The sequence below is a fragment of the Thalassophryne amazonica genome, chromosome 1, assembly GCF_902500255.1.
Source record: "Thalassophryne amazonica chromosome 1, fThaAma1.1, whole genome shotgun sequence".
In the NCBI taxonomy this organism is placed as follows: domain Eukaryota; kingdom Metazoa; phylum Chordata; class Actinopteri; order Batrachoidiformes; family Batrachoididae; genus Thalassophryne; species Thalassophryne amazonica.
In genome coordinates, this window is record NC_047103.1 from 58218297 (window position 1) to 58235062 (window position 16766).

The following is a 16766-nucleotide window of genomic DNA, read 5'->3' on the forward strand; positions in this document are numbered from 1 at the left end:
ATATACATATACACATACATATATACATACACACATCAACATACATACACATATACACACATATACATATATATACACATATATATATACACAAACATAAATATACACCTACACATACCTACTTACATACAAAATACTATATATTTACAAGCCGAAGCAAAAAACAAAAACACCCTAACCCTCATTACCCTTCCTCCTCCCTATACCTAGAAAAAAACATATTTTTGTACCGCTGTTTGAACTGGTTCATGCTTGGACATTGCTTGAGCCCCACTCCCAATCTGTTCCACATCCTCACCCCACAGACAGAAATACAGAAACCTTTTAATGTTGTTCGTGCCCACTGATGCTTTAAATTAAATTTCCCCCTCAGACTGTAATCCCCTGATCTGTTAAAAAACATATTTTTAATATTTGCTGGAAGTAAATTGTTTATTGCTTTATACACAATTTGTACTGTTTGAAAATGAACCAAGTCTGTGAATTTTAAGAATTTGGATTGTAAAAATAGTGGATTTGTATGATCTCTATAGCCAGTATTATGAATAATTCTTATAGCTCTTTTCTGCATTACTGATAGTGATTGTGTTGTACCTTTATAAGTATTACCCCATACCTCTGCACAGTACTGTAAATATGGTAAAACCAGTGAGCAGTAAAGAATGCGGAGTGAGTTGTGGTCCAGAATATGTTTCGCTTTGTTTAGAACTGAAATGCTTCTTGACAGTTTACTTTGTATATGCTTTATATGAGTCTTCCAGTTTATCTTATCATCTATTATCACCCCCAGAAACTTATTTTCATGTACCCTTTCAATATCTACCCCCTCGACTTGTAACTGAACCTGTATGTCTGTATTACAATAGCCAAATAACATGTATTTTGTTTTACTTAAGTTTAATGATAATTGGTTTCTGTCAAACCATATTTTCAGTTTTCCCATTTCTATACTGATCCTCCTCAGTAACTCCTGCAAATCCCCCCCTGAACAAAAAATGCTTGTGTCATCTGCAAATAATACTAATTTTAATATTTTGGAAACATTGACAATATCATTTATATAAATTAGAAACAGTTTTGGACCCAATACTGACCCCTGTGGGACGCCACAAGCATTGTCCAAGCATGATGATGTATATTCCCCCAACTTCACAAACTGTTTTCTGTTACTTAAGTAGCTTCTCACCCAGTGCAACACCAACCCCCTACTGTTCAAGTTTATTGATTAATATGTCATGATTGATTGTATCAAAAGCCTTTTTAAGGTCTATAAATATTCCAACTGAATGTAATTTGTGGTCTATGGCGTTTGTAATCTCCTCAACTGATTCTATTAATGCAAGTGATGTTGAACTATGTGCTCTGAATCCATATTGACTATCAGTAAGTAATTTATGTTTATTTATGAATTTGTCTAATCTATTATTGAATAACTTTTCTAATAATTTGGAAAATTGTGGAAGCAAAGAAACAGGTCTATAATTTGTGAAGTGGTGTCTATCCCCAGTCTTATACAGCGGCACATTTGATTGGGAAATTTACCGGTTTGAAATGATAAGTTACAGATGTATGTTAATGGTTCTACAATCCATGATGGAGATGATCCCTCTTTTGTTCTGGAACCAGAGCAGGTGGTCCACCGACATGCACACAGATCTCCACAGCGTCTGTTTGCAGTTTCTCCAGGACTCAGGTGCTATAAGCTGCGTCCCAGCGCTGAGTCCTGGAACTCAGAGATGCAGACACATGCTGCTCCAGCTCTGGCTCCAGGCGTGTTTCATTTAAAGCATTGAGATTGTTAGCTTCAGTCTCGTTTTGTTTCTCTTTCATCCCCTTTGCGCCTCATTCGCAGGCTAGTAAGTCCCTTCGGCTGCTCCCTTGTTTGCACTTGGGGTCGCCACAGCAAATCCAAGGTGGATCTGCATGTTGAATTGGCACAAGTTTTACGCCTGATGCCAGGGGTGGGATTTGAACCTGGAACCTTCTGAACTGAAACCAAACGCATTAACCACTTGGCCACCACCCCTGCTCTATTCGGGGATAAAGTTCTTTCGTTCACCTTTTCTCAATGAATTGTGACTTTTTAAAATTTTTTCCCTTTGTTCAGGAATCGTCGTATGCCGTGTGACTGGGGCGTTAGTGTTGTTAGGAGCACTGACATCTGTGCTGTTGATCTGACTTACACATTTATGAACTAAACCTCTTTCTCCTTTATGATTGTGTGTCAAGATTCATGGGTTCCTAATTTCTTCTATTTATGGCCTGTTGTTGTGCTTTTTGTGTCACTTCCTGTCCATGTCTCTTTGTAGCAAACCTCCGTCTGGCCCAGTTGGTACGGAGTCCAGGATGACCTGTCAACAGAAGAACCCTCCACAGCTCTTCCAAGAACTTCGTCCTTCTCTCGTCTAGATATGCCACCACCATATGACGCAGTCTCTGGAGGTAATACAGCCACTGGAGTGTCACTGGGGCTGCAAAGCATAGTTACAGTGCACGTCTCCTCACACCATTTGTGTTTGCTGTAATTCAGATTCCTCTTTTAAACAGGTATTGTTTGGTATATTAAATATTAACAACATATTAAAATTGATCAGATATTCATGATTAAACCTTCCTGCTGATCCATTTACAGTGCCTGTTTAGCTTCACAGAACATACAAGATTTATGGTAGATTGCAGTTTGCATATGATCTTTTGACTGATTTTGTAATTTATTATAAACTGGGTAATTCTGCATTAACTGAATTACAGGGGCAGAAAAATCTGGCCATATTTTAGCTTGGCATTAAATTTTGCTGTAACGTCAAATCCATTGTCCCGTTGTCAGTAACTACAGTTTAAGTGTGTTCACGAATACCTTTTGGGCATCATTTCCATTAGTCCTCGTTGGTAGATAAATTTGCAGATCATTCTGCGTAACAATGAAATGACAGATTGTGCTTGGCTATGATTGACCCTAAATGCAGTATGTACAGTGAAAATGGAAGAGGGCCAAGAATAGAACCCTGTGGCACTCCACAAGAAAGATAAGTTTTTGGTTAGCATTCAGAGATGCTCCTCTGCATAGCTTTGTTGTAAGAACTGGCTATTTGAGTTGCTGTTAACTTTCTGTCAGCTTGAACCAGTCTGTCCATTCTTCTCTGACCTCTGCCATCACCAAGGCATGTTCTCTCAGAGAACCAACAACCAGTGTCCATAAGTCACCTTTCTTCCCCATTCTGGTGCTTGCTTTGAAATTAAGTGGATCCTCTAGACCATGTTTCACACACATGATTGGCTGATAAGGTATTTGCTTTAATGAGCAGTTGAGTAGGCATACGTAATGAAGAGGCCGATGAGTGTATTACAGAACTGTGGGTCATGATGCCCACTGAACTTTTAATTATTTGGATGTTTAGTTACATCAGCTCTGTTTAGCATGTTTGACTTGTTGTTTGTTGTACTTTGTTTCTTTGATCTTTATTGTTACTATGGGCAGAACAATTGATCACACCTCTAAGTCTGGGCTGCTTGTGGTTTCTTCCTCAAAACATGCCCAATGGAATTTTTCTTTATCACAGTTGCATTATGTGTATGCTTGCTTGCTGAGGGGGGGTTGGTAAGGTTGGACTTTGCCTGTGTTAAGCACCTTGGAGTGACTTATCTTGTAATTTAGCACTGTATAAATTAAAAGTAAGTCCCTTCGGCTGCTCCCTTGTTTGCACTTGGGGTCGCCACAGTAAATCCATGGTGGATCTGCATGTTGAATTGGCACAGGTTTTACGCCGGATGCCCTTCCTGACGCAACTCCACATTACATGGAGAAATGTGGCAGGGGTGGGATTTGAACCCGGAACCTTCTGCACTGAAACCAAGCGCATTAACCACTTGGCCACCACCTATGTACAACCCCTGGCAAAAATTATGGAATCACTGGCCTTGGAGGATGTTCATTCAGTTGTTTAATTTTGTAGAAAAAAAGCAGATCACAGACATGACAAAACTACAGTCATTTCAAATGGCAACTTTCTGGCTTTAAGAAACACTATAAGAAATCAGGAAAAAAAATTGTGGCAGTCAGTAACGGTTACTTTTTTAGACCAAGCAGAGGGAAAAAAATATGGAATCACTCAATTCTGAGGAAAAAATTATGGAATCATGAAAAACAAAAGAATGCTCCAACACATCACTAGTATTTTGTTGCACCACCTCTGGATTTTATAACAGCTTGCAGTCTCTGAGGCATGGACTTAATGAGTGACAAACAGTACTCTTCATCAATCTGGCTCCAACTTTCTCTGATTGCTGTTGCCAGATCAGCTTTGCAGGTTGGAGCCTTGTCATGGACCATTTTCTTCAACTTCCACCAAAGATTTTCAATTGGATTAAGATCCGGACTATTTGCAGGCCATGACATTGACCCTATGTGTCTTTTTGCAAGGAATGTTTTCACAGTTTCTGCTCTATGGCTAGATGCGTTATCATCTAGAAAAATGATTTCATCATCCCCAAACATCCTTTCAATTGATGGGATAAGAAAAGTGTCCAAAAATCAACGTAAACTTGTGCATTTATTGATGATGTAATGACAGCCATCTCCCCAGTGCCTTTACCTGACATGCAGCCCCATATCATCAATGACTGTGGAAATTTACATGTTCTCTTCAGGCAGTCATCTTTATAAATCTCATTGGAATGGCACCAAACAAAAGTTCCAGCATCATCACCTTGCCCAATGCAGATTTGAGATTCATCACTGAATATGACTTTCATCCAGTCATCCACAGTCCACCATTGCTTTTCCTTAGCCCATTGTAACCTTGTTTTTTTCTGTTTAGGTGTTAATGATGGCTTTCGTTTAGCTTTTCTGTATGTAAATCCCATTTCCTTTAGGCGGTTTCTTACAGTTCGGTCACAGACGTTGACTCCAGTTTCCTCCCATTCGTTCCTCATTTGTTTTGTTGTGCATTTCCGATTTTTTAGACATACTGCTTTAAGTTTTCTGTCTTGACGCTTTGATGTCTTCCTTGGTCTACCAGTATGTTTGCCTTTAACAACCTTCCCATGTTGTTTGTATTTGGTCCAGAGTTTAGACACAGCTGACTGTGAACAACCAACATCTTTTGCAACATTGCGTGATGATTTACCCTCTTTTAAGAGTTTGATAATCCTCTCCTTTGTTTCAATTGACATCTCTCGTGTTGGAGCCATGATTCATGTCAGTCCATTTGGTGCAACAGCTCTCCAAGCTGTGATCACTCCTTTTTAGATGCAGACTAACGAGCAGATCTGATTTGATGCAGGTGTTAGTTTTGGGGATGAAAATTTACAGGGTGATTCCATAATTTTTTCCTCAGAATTGAGTGAGTCCATATTTTTTTTTCCCTCTGCTTGGTCTAAAAAAGTAACCGTTACTGACTGCCACAATTATTTTTCCTGATTTCTTATAGTGTTTCTTAAAGCCAGAAAGTTGCCATTTGAAATGACTTTAGTTTTGTGTCATGTCTGTGATCTGCTTTTTTCCTACAAAATTAAACAACTGAATGAACATCCTCCGAGGCCGGTGATTCCATAATTATTGCCAGGGGTTGTATAAACTGAATTCTTTTATTATTGCACGTTGACAAAGATTGTTGAATGTATTATGACATGTCAGTAAAGTTCAGTGTTTTTGTTTTGTTGACACAATAGCTCCTGAAAATGTGGAATAAGATTGTTTTTACTTTACACAACTTTTTCTAGCCTTGGATACAGTGCAGAATTGCCAGTTGATGACCTGTCAGGTGTTGCAGGTTTGTCTGTGTAACACCATTTTTTTTTTTTTTTTTTTACCTGTGTAAAGACTTTCTCAAATAAATATTTACAGCCCACCACAGCATTCAGGTTCAACTCAGGATCAAGAGTGTCTCGTATTACTAAGTTCAAAGAATTGTTTGTGAGCATTATGAGCTTGTAAATAATTTTGATTACAACCACCATCCTCCACTTTTTAAAATCTGGCAGACACGAGGATGTGGTTACATTTCAAAGTCTAAAGGTTTCATTTTTATTTAAATGGACTGCATTTATATGCTTTTCCATTTGCATCAGACGCTCAAAGCGCTTGACAATAATGCCTCACATTCACCCCGATGTCAGGGTGCTGCCATACATCTCATTCACTACACACAGGGAGCAACTAGGGGATTAAGGCCCAATGCTTGACCACTAGACCATCACCTCCCCTGCTTTCTTTTCATTATCTTTTTGTCAGCATTTTGGGATTTCATGTAGAAATGCATTGTAACAAAAATTGTGCAGATATTAACCAGTGCATCCAAGGTTAGACCTGCTCCTTAAAGGTCTGGTCACACGGCACTTAACGAAGGGCAACAAAGCCCAAACGAAACAAGAAATGTGGACCTTCGTTGGCATCATTTAACCTTCACACAGCTTCGCTCCTGCAGCTGGCGCTTCGTCAGGATTTTTAAGCTGTTGAAAAATTTGAACGAATACTGCGGAAAACCTCAATTCGTCTGTATTTCATTTTGCTGTAGTTCTTGGTTCTCAGTTTCTTATCGTTTGCTTAATTTTTGTAATGTTAGCGTTTAGTTTGACTTTGTTCAACCAGCTGGATGTTTTCACATAGTACAGAAACTGGTTCGTGAGTGCTTTTGTGGAGGAGAGATGCAGCTCCTTCATGCTGGTGTGTGGTGTGGGGCTTGTGCCGCTGCATGTCATGTGGTGAGTGTTGCTGTGGTCATGCTGTGGTGCTGGCCGGTCAGGTAGAATTTCTTGGCCTCCTCCGCCAGCGCACGGCACTTTGTGATCGTGATGTTGTTCAAGCTCTGCTTGCACCAGAGGACAGAGTTGTTGCACAAAATGTGCAGCCGGAGCTGCAGCATTCTGTCCATGAAATTTGAAGGGCTTGCTGTCCTTCAGCCTCTGCAGAGAGAAGAGCCTCCTGGCCCTTTTAGTCTGACTGTTCAAAGGTTTTGATGAAGTGATCCTTTATCGGTGGGTATTTGTTTGCAGCAGGGGGGCTTTGCAGGAGCACGATCAGCCTTGATTGTTTCTGTGTAGCTGAGGGCTGACACGATGTAATATTTTGTGTTGTCTGCTGTGATCTGTCAGAGCAAACTGCGCCTCAGTTTGTGCAAACCAGGCAGCAGTTTACGTCGAGACTGTGAGCATCAAGTGTGGAAAAAGTTCCAGCCAGCAGTGGATATTCGTGTGTGAACAGCTTTGATCCACAGGGGTGTGACATATGAAAACAGAAAACCCAGTGTGATTGCAAATGGCTTCATTCTTTTTTTGAACGTTTGAGTTGCTAAATCATGTACCAGGCAGTCCGTTTGTGCGCACGTGTATGTGTGCTACAACACATCGAAACGCTGAATGTATTCATCCAGAGTGAATCAGCTAGAGAGAAGGTGAAACGTGTGTGTCTGATCCACGTACGCAGACCCTGTGCGTCTGTGATCCGAACTGGTAATCGAACCCACGCGCGTGCGTGTGACTGACTTCATGATCACACAGCCGCAGCGCCGGTAATCAGAAACACCAGGGTTTTGGAAAAAAAAGACAGACAGACAGCGTCTCGCTCTCGCTCTCAGTGCTGAAACAAGAGACGGACAGCTTGTGAGTTTAAATGGAAATCTTTTATTTTTTTAAGGGACATGGAAGGACTCTGAACTTTGCCATTTGATCTTCCCAGCCCTGACAAGGAAGCAATGTGTCCCGCTGTACATCTTCAAACCTGAGTGCCGTTTGCGTTACCGTTTTGAGAACAGAGCGCATTTGTACAACCAGGGCTGGCATTGAGGCAATATGGCTAAGCCATGTTAAAAATTTTAAACAATCATTACCATCTTTGAGGTCAAGTGGTTTGTGTTTTACAATACAGATTTCTAAAGCAAAAATAAAATAACCACAAACAATGAAGCTATGAGAACTGTTATTTAATAAAACATAACAAACATCATCAGTACTGTAGTTAATCAGAACATCAGAGCAGTGTTTGTAATGAACTAAACTTTACAGACTAGAATATAAAATGGCTTTTCAATAACTTTCTTCATATGGATACACATATTTGACACCAGTGGTGTCAAAACATAGATAAAAAACATAAAATATTACTTACGGCAGTCAGCTGCACTGGTCAAAATCATATCCACTAAATAATCTCTTTCTTCAATTTGATCGCTTTGTCTAACAGGCGCCTGCAAAATGCTAAGAAAAGATTTTTGTTCTGATACAGATCGAGCCACATTAAAATACATTCAATGATTGGTTATCACATCGAGCTAGACCAATGAAAAATCGTGTTGTTAAACAAAGAACAGGGTATTTCGCGGCTCTTATTAAACAAAGAATCTGTATATTTCCCAGCGCTAAACGTCATTCGCGGACCATCCCCTCAAACTCTGTCATAATTGTTATAAACCAGTCACCATTTGTTTTATTATACATCTGTGTAATTAATAAAATTATCATCATGGCCGATTCATTCGCGTGCACGCACATGAACAAAAAGCAAAAAAAACACCGGCTGCTGCTGCACTTCCTCACTTTCTCCTCCTCAAACTGTCATCATTGTGTTATAAACCAGTCAACATTTGTTTTATTATACAGCTGTGTAATTAATAAAATTATCTTCACGGATGATTCGGTCGCGCGCTCACGTATGTGGACAACAAAAAAACACCGCCTGCTGCTGCACTTCCTCGCTTTCTCCCCCTCTAACTCTGTCATAATTGTGTTATAAACCAGTCACCATTTGTTTTATTATACATCTGTGTAATTAATAAAATTATCTTCACCGACGATTCGTTCGCGCACGCACGTGAACAAAAAAAAGCACCGCCTGCTGCTGCACTTCCTCACTTTCTCTCCTCAAACTCTGTCATAATTGTGTTAAATAAAAGACAAAAGAGACATAAGTCCTGCTCACATGCTGATTGCCAGAGACTGAACATGTGCACATCAAATATAAACTCCAGACAGACATCTCCACCTCACGACATATCCACAACGCGTCCTTCCATAGGGATTACATGGCAACCTGTCGCCTCCGCTGCATATATCCGGATCCAAAAGCCAGAAATACCAGGCATGACAACGCAAAAAAAAAAAAAAAAAAAAAAAAAAAACACAAGACAGAACGCATGCATTGAAAGCAAATATACACAGCTACAAGCAAATCTACAAATGCAGCGACAGTGAAAAACACTGAGTACACGCGCATTTATGGTGTACAGACACCGATTTAGAGTTTTGGTATTTGAGAGACTTGAGAAATATTTGGTGTGTTTGCAGTGTGTATTATTTTGGTGGAGTATTTAGCGTGTGTGGGTGGTGTGTTTTATTTTATTTTTGTAAAAATGAGGCATCTTATGAATGTTGAGCAAGCGCTTCAGGTTTTTTTTTTTTTTTTTTTTAATTGGAGCAAGACAGTGTGCACAGTGTGTCATCAGTCTGAACTAGACAGTGAGAATTCTGATGATGGAGATAATCCCTCTTTTGTTCTGGATGAGGAACCAGAGCAGGTGGATCGACCGGCGTGCACACAGATCTCCACAGTGGGTCGGATCACGCGCTTCTGTTTGCAGCTTCTGCAGGACTCAGGCATTACAGAGTTCCATCCCAGCGCCTAGTCCTGTAACGCAGAGATACAGACACACACTGCTCCAGCAGTGCCTCCAGGCATATTTCGTTTAAAGCGTAGAGCTTAGCATTAGCTTCGGCTTCATTTTGTTCCTCTGTCATTCCTTTTGTGCTCTTGATTCACAGGCTATGCTGTGATAAAGTTTGTTCGTCCACCTTTTCTCAACAGTGTGACTCCCCCCCCTTTGTTCAGGAATCATTGTATGCCATGTGACCAGGCCATAACTCTTGATGAGAACATATTGTTTATTGCATCAAATTCTGTTTACAGTTTAAAGTGTTCAACCATTTTTAATACTGATGAAGCAGATTACACATAACTCCTCCAGTTTCATTAGTGGAGTACAGAAAGTTCCTGTCCATGTACAGTGCAAAAGGGCAAAATTTGATTAATCTTTATGATGTGGAAAGTCATTTAGGAAAACTGTTAAAAGCCTACAAGTGTTCAAGTTGTCACACATCAAACAAAGAACTGACCTGCTAAAAATACAGTGGTATGTAAAAGTTTGTGCACCCCTGATGATTTCCATGGTTTTCCTTTATAAATCATTGGTTGTTTGGATCAGCAATTTCAGTTAAATATATCATATAGCAGACAAACAGTAATATTTGAGAACTGAAACGAAGTTTATAGGATTTACAAGGTCTATTAGACAATAAACCGACCCTTTTATTTATTTTTTTAAACTATATGGATTTGAATGACGTGCGATTCCACCAATCATGCTTGAACCCTCGTGCGCATGCGTGAGTTTTTTCACGCGTGTCGGTGACGTCATTTCCCTGTGGGCAGGCCTTGAGTGAGATGTGGTCCCACCCTCTCGGCTGAATTCCTTTGTTTCACACGCTGCTCGAGATGGCGCGCGTTGCTTTATCAGAATTTTTCTGGACCTGTGAGGAATATCCGAGTGGACACTATTCGAGAAATTAAGCTGGTTTTCGGTGAAAAGTTTAACGGCTGATGAGAGATTATGGGGTGTTTCTGTCGGTGTAAGGACTTCCCACAGAACGGGACGTCCTGCAGCGCTTCGTCGGCCTGTTTCGACCTGAAAACATCCTAATTTAAGGCTTAATTCACCCAGGACGTCGTGAGAGAACAGAAGATTCAGAAGAGGCTGGCATGAGGACTTTATGCAGACATTCCACTGTTTAAGGACATTTTGTAATGAAAGATGTGCGCGCAAATTCGCCGAGTCGTTTCCGTGACAACTCGGCGAATCTGTGTGCGCCGCGACAGGAAAAACACCTCCGTGTTGAAAACCATTTGTAAAATTCAGGCGGCTTTTGATGGCTTTCAACAAGTGAGTAACTGAGAAATTGTTTAACAGCTTGGGCATGTTCCAACTTTCCCATTAAGGTTTCCAACGGAGGTGTTTTTCCTGTCGCGACCCCCCGCGGTCGGGTCCGGCCCGACATGCTACTCTGCCCGCACGTTCTTTCATTACAAAATGTCCGTTAACAATGGAATGTCCGAATAAACTCCTCATGCCGACTTCTTCTGAAAGTTCTCTGTTCTCTGACGACTTCCTGGGTCAACAGAGCCTGAAATGTGGAAGTTTTAACTTGAAACGGCGAGACGCTGCCGCCTTGAAGCGCAGATCGCCGTCAGGCACCGTGGGCCATCCTTACGGCGACACTACCAGACCAAAATCTCTCATCAGCCGTTAAAATTTTTACCGAAAACGAGCTGAATTTATCGAATGGTGTCCACCCAGTTGTGCCTTACAGTTTTGAAAAAAATTTTATCAAACAAAGCAGCAGTCTCTGAGCCATTCCTAAATAATGAAAAAATCAAAGAGAGGGTGGGCCACTCCTCACTCAAAGACTGCCCACAGACGAATGACGTAACCGACAGGCGTGAAAAAACTCTTGCATGCCCACGAGGGTTCAAGCATGTCTGATGTAATCACACGTGATTCAAATCCATATGGTTTTTGAAAAAAATAATGTCAGATACTTTTCTAATAGACCTCGTACAGAAAGTGTGCAATAATTCTTTAAACAAAATTAGGCAGCTGCATAAATTTGGGCACCCCAACAGAAAAAAATACATCAGTGTTTAGTAGATCCTCTTTTTGCAGAAATAATAGCCTCTAAACTTGTCCTATAGCTTCCAATGAGAGCCTGGATTCTGCTTGAAGGTATTGTGGGCCATTCTTCTTTATAAAACATGTCAGGTTTGTTGGTTTCCGAGCATGGACAGCCTGATTAAAATCACACCACAGATTTTCAATAATATTCAGGTCTGGGGAATGAGATGGCCATTCCAGAATGTTGGACTTTTTCTTCTGCATGAATGCCTTAGTAGATTTTGAGCAGTGTTTAGTTGTCATTGTCTTGTTGAAAGATCCAGCCCCGGCTAAACTTCAACTTTGTCACTGATTCATGAACATTGTTCTCAAGAATCTGCTGATATTGACTGGAATCCATGTGACCCTCAACTTTCTTGGCCTGCCTCTTCGGGCCTCAACTAGTACTGTGCCTGTGGTCTTCCATTTCCTCACTATGTTCCTCACAGTGGAAACTGACAGCTGAAGTCTGAGATAGCTTTTTGTATCCTTCCCCTAAACCATGATGAACAATCTTTGTTTTCAGGTCATTGGGTTGTTTAGAGGCTCCCATGTTGCCACTCATTAGAATAGATGCAAAGAGGAGAAGCATTTGTAAATGGCCACCTTAAATACCCTTTCTCATGATTGGATTCACCTGTGTAAGGAGGTCAAGGGTCAATGAGCTTACCATACCAATTTTGTGTTCCAATAATTAGTGCTAAATGTATTCAAATCAATAAAATGACAAGGGTGCCCAAATTTATGCACCTGCCTAATTTGTTTAAATAATTATTGAACACTTTCTGTAAAGACTAGAAATTTCATTTCACTTCTCAAATAGCAGTGCTTGTCTGCTATATGATATATTTAACTGAAATTTCTGATTCAGACAATCAGAAAATCATGGAAGTTATCAGGGGTGCCCAAACCTTTGCATACAACTGTATTTTGTCCTGCATGGTTTTAGCTGGCACAGTTGCAGCTACAAAAAGCCAAGCTTAAATAAACTTTCCTTCCTAGCAGATCTCGTATCCTGTGCTGTTACACATCTTAATTCTCTTTTGGATGGCAATGTTAAGATGTGCTAAAGTCTGTTTTTAAAAAACATTGACTCAGTGTTCCGGTGTTCTCTAATCAAACGGCCAGAAATCTTCAACCCCAACTTGGAAAAAGTTATGACACTATGGAAAATGCAAATAAAAAAAGGCAGTGATTTATACTTTTGCTTTGACTTCTGTTTCATTGCAGACAATATGAACCCAAGTTGCTTCATGTATTGTGTGATCAACTTTAATTTCATGTTATTATACATCCATTGAAGGTCTGCAGCACATTCCAAAAAACAAGTTGGTTACGATGGAAGTTTATTCTCAATATAAGGATCAAATGGTCACGTTCACACCTACTTTTCTTGAGATCAGTCAGGGGATGGATACATCAACATTTCAAAGTCACTGAATATGTCTTTGACTAAATTGACATCAATCATTAAAAAATACATACAGTGTGGTGCTGTATGGTGGGTTCTCTCACTTGTATCCTAGCATTTTCACTCAGTTTTTGAGAACTGCCTATTTAAGGCAGATTTACTACACAGTGCCATACTGTTCATTTCTTCATGAATGATGTAAATGAATTCCAAGACATATTTGAAAATGTTCATGTATCCCCCTGACCTCTCCCAAGAAAACTGTCTGTAAAAATCATGAATTAATCCATATATTTAGCATAAATTGCCCCAGTCCAAATTTTTTTCACGAATGTGTTGCAGGCCTTAAATGTTGCAACTTTTTCTTTTTTTGATTTCTTGAATACATTTAGATTTTCTTTTAACAATATATTTGTTGACCTCTCTTCTCCACCCCTCCCCCCCATTTTTTTTTTTTTTTTTTTTTTTTAAGAGGATGACCTGAAGCCTCCGCCATACAGCGAGTGTGCTAGTGGTGATGAGACTGAAGCCCCTCGTCCATCTCACTGCACACCCCTCATATCTCACCAGGGAGACTCGATTGATGTGAATGAAGCCCCTCCCCCGTACACACCAAGTCCTTCCACAGCAGAAGGCCCTGCAAACCACACGGAGTCCCAGGCGGAGAGCAGGCCTGCCTAATCGATCCCTGATACCAGTTTGCCTTTCCATGAACTGCCTTCCTACATTCAACCTCAGTGATAGTCGCCAGCCTAACTCTCACATGAGAGCATACTTGTATCTGTGTGACTGCATATGCAGATGTCTGTGAGTTTTCAAAATCTTTGTCTTGTTGAACAAGTGAGTCATCTGATGAGTTAATTTAGCAAGCCCTTGTGCCTCAGGTTGGACCGCTGAGCCTGCCTCCCAGCTCCATCATGGATCCTGTTCTTGACCTCTGTGCCTGCAAAGCACACAGAGATATGTCACACTTGATCTCTGTTCTGTTTTACATAGCGTCTCAGTACTACATGCCCTATTTTGCCTTCTTTCATGTATGTAAACGGACAGCTGCATTGGGGAAGTTGTTCAGGAGCTACAAAAGAAAGAAAGAAGATACCATCGCTGTGATGTAGACAATCCTTGTAGAATTTTAGGTTTCTAACACACCTTATTTCTATTACTTTATAAGCCTTACTGTTGGTGAGACTTTTTAGAAAAATTGTGCTTAATGTTGCAACTATACTGAGCTATATAACAGTGCCTGTTTAATCTGTGGTTTGGAGTGAGAGGACAAGTGGAAAAAGTGAAATAGTTGATGAAATGAACTTCTTAATAACAGTGAGATAGTGGACTCCATCCCAATGTGTTCATGTCCTGTTTCAGTATATCACACCATGGTTTTGCCCAGTACTGTAATAATTGTTTCAGTTCCTTAAGAACTCACTATGTGGAACTGATTGATCATCCTTCCCTGTGTAAGGTAACACAAAGCTGTTATGAATTGCTTCACTTTAAATAAAGATATTAAGACACTCCCCGCGACCCAATCCCAAATACGCGGTTGGAGATGTATGTACAGTAGTGTTCAGAATAATAGTAGTGCTATGTGACTAAAAAGATTAATCCAGGTTTTGAGTATATTTCTTATTGTTACATGGGAAACAAGGTACCAATAGATTCTCACAAATCCAACAAGACCAAGCATTCATGATATGCACACTCTTAAGGCTATGAAACTGGGCTATTAGTTAAAAAAAAGTAGAAAAGGGGGTGTTCACAATAATAGTAGCATCTGCTGTTGACGCTACAAACTCAAAACTATTATGTACAAACTGCTTTTTTAGCAATCCTGTGAATCACTAAACTAGTATTTAGTTGTATTACCACAGTTTTTCATTTCTTCACATCTGCGAGGCATGGAGTCGACCAACTTGTGGCACCTTTCAGCTGTTATTCCACTCCAAGATTCTTTAACAACATTCCACAATTCATTCACATTTCTTAGTTTTGCTTCAGAAACAGCTTTTTTGATGTCACCCCACAAGTTCTCAATTGGATTTAGGTCCGGGGATTGGGCACGCCACTCCAAAACATTGTTTACTAGTGTGCTTGGGGTCATTGTCTTGTTGAAACACCCATTTCAAGGGCATGTCCTCTTCAGCATAAGGCAACATGACCTCTTCAAGTATTTTGACATATCCAAACTGATCCATGATACCTGGTATGCGATATATTGGCCCAACACCATAGTAGGAGAAACATGCCCATATCGTGATGCTTGCACCACCATGCTTCACTGTCTTCACTGTGAACTGTGGCTTGAATTCAGAGTTTTGGGGGTTGCCCTTGGACCCAAAAAGAACACTTTTACTCTCATCAGTCCACAAAATATTCCTCCATTTCTCTTTAGGCCAGTTGATGTGTTCTTTGGCAAATTGTAACCTCTTCTGCACATGTCTTTTATTTAACAGAGGGACTTTGCGGGGGATTCTTGCAAATAAATTAGCTTCACACAGGTGTCTTCTGTCACAGCACTTACAGGTAACTCCAGACTGTCTTTGATCATCCTGGAGCTGATCAATGGGTGAGCCTTTGCCATTCTGGTTATTCTATCCATTTTGATGGTTGTTTTCCATTTTCTTCCATGCGTCTGTTTTTTTTTTTTTTTTTTTCCCATTTTAAAGCATTGGAGATCATTGTAGATGAACAGCCTATAATTGTTTGCACCTGCGTATAAGTTTGCCCCTCTCCAATCAACGTTTTAATCAAACTACACTGTTCTTCTGAACAATGTCTTGAACGTCCCATTTTCTTCAGTCTTTCAAAGAGAAAAGCATGTTCAACAGGTGCTGGCTTCATCCTTACATAGGGGACACCTGATTCATACCTGTTTGTTCCACAAAATTGACGAACGCGGACTGAATGCCACACTACTATTATTGTGAACACCCTCTTTTCTATTTTTTTTTTTTTTTTTTACTAATAGCCCAGTTTCATAGCCTTAAGAGTGCATATCATAAATTCTTGGTCTTGTTGGATTTGTGAGAATCTACTGAATCTACTGGTACCTTGTTTCCCATTTAACAATAAGAAATATACTCAAAACCTGGATTAATCTTTTTAGTCACATAGCACTTCTATTATTCTGAACACTACTGTATGTCCAGACATTTAAGTATTTGGGGTAAACAGTTTGAAGTTCTGATTGTCTTTTCAGAAAGTAAGCAGTGATGGTTTTCTGGATTTCCACGTTTGGGGCACACCATTATTTATGCATTAGCACAGCATGTATGATTGATGACTGTGTTCAAGAAAATGCCAACAACCGTTGACATCTGTTGTGTATCTGTCACTGACAGCAGTTCCATTAATGTGAACCATGAAGGGTCAAATGTGCCATGTCGACGTGATAATGTCTGACATATATCAAACTTTGCCCCAAATCTGCGAATCCTGTAATTTCTGGAAAATGTTCATCACTGAGGATGATTAGGAGGAAGTGGAATTTAATGTGTATGTGTTGGCACGTGGCTGATGATAGCTTCACTTAATGAAATCGGTATCTATCCATTTATGTCTACTCCTTTGATGCAACATATTATTGCCTATTGGATGCAGATTTGTTGTTAAAACATAAAAATGAATTTTGTGTTTCCGAAAAGTTGGAGAACATACCC

The 16766-nt window shown here is 40.1% G+C and overlaps 1 protein-coding gene across 4 annotated transcripts in view; it reads left to right on the forward strand.

Annotated features, from left to right (window-relative positions):
• si:dkey-118j18.2 overlaps positions 1–14387 on the forward strand; it is a 28088-nt gene extending 13701 nt beyond the window's left edge. For all 4 annotated transcript variants that reach the window (XM_034170510.1, XM_034170501.1, XM_034170494.1 and 1 more), the window contains 2 exons: positions 2310–2442; positions 13580–14387. In XM_034170510.1, coding sequence (XP_034026401.1) covers positions 2310–2442; positions 13580–13788 — 342 coding nt within the window. In that variant the 3' untranslated portion in view covers positions 13789–14387. The remainder of the gene's footprint in view (positions 1–2309; positions 2443–13579) is intronic.
• The last annotated feature ends 2379 nt before the right edge of the window (positions 14388–16766 follow it).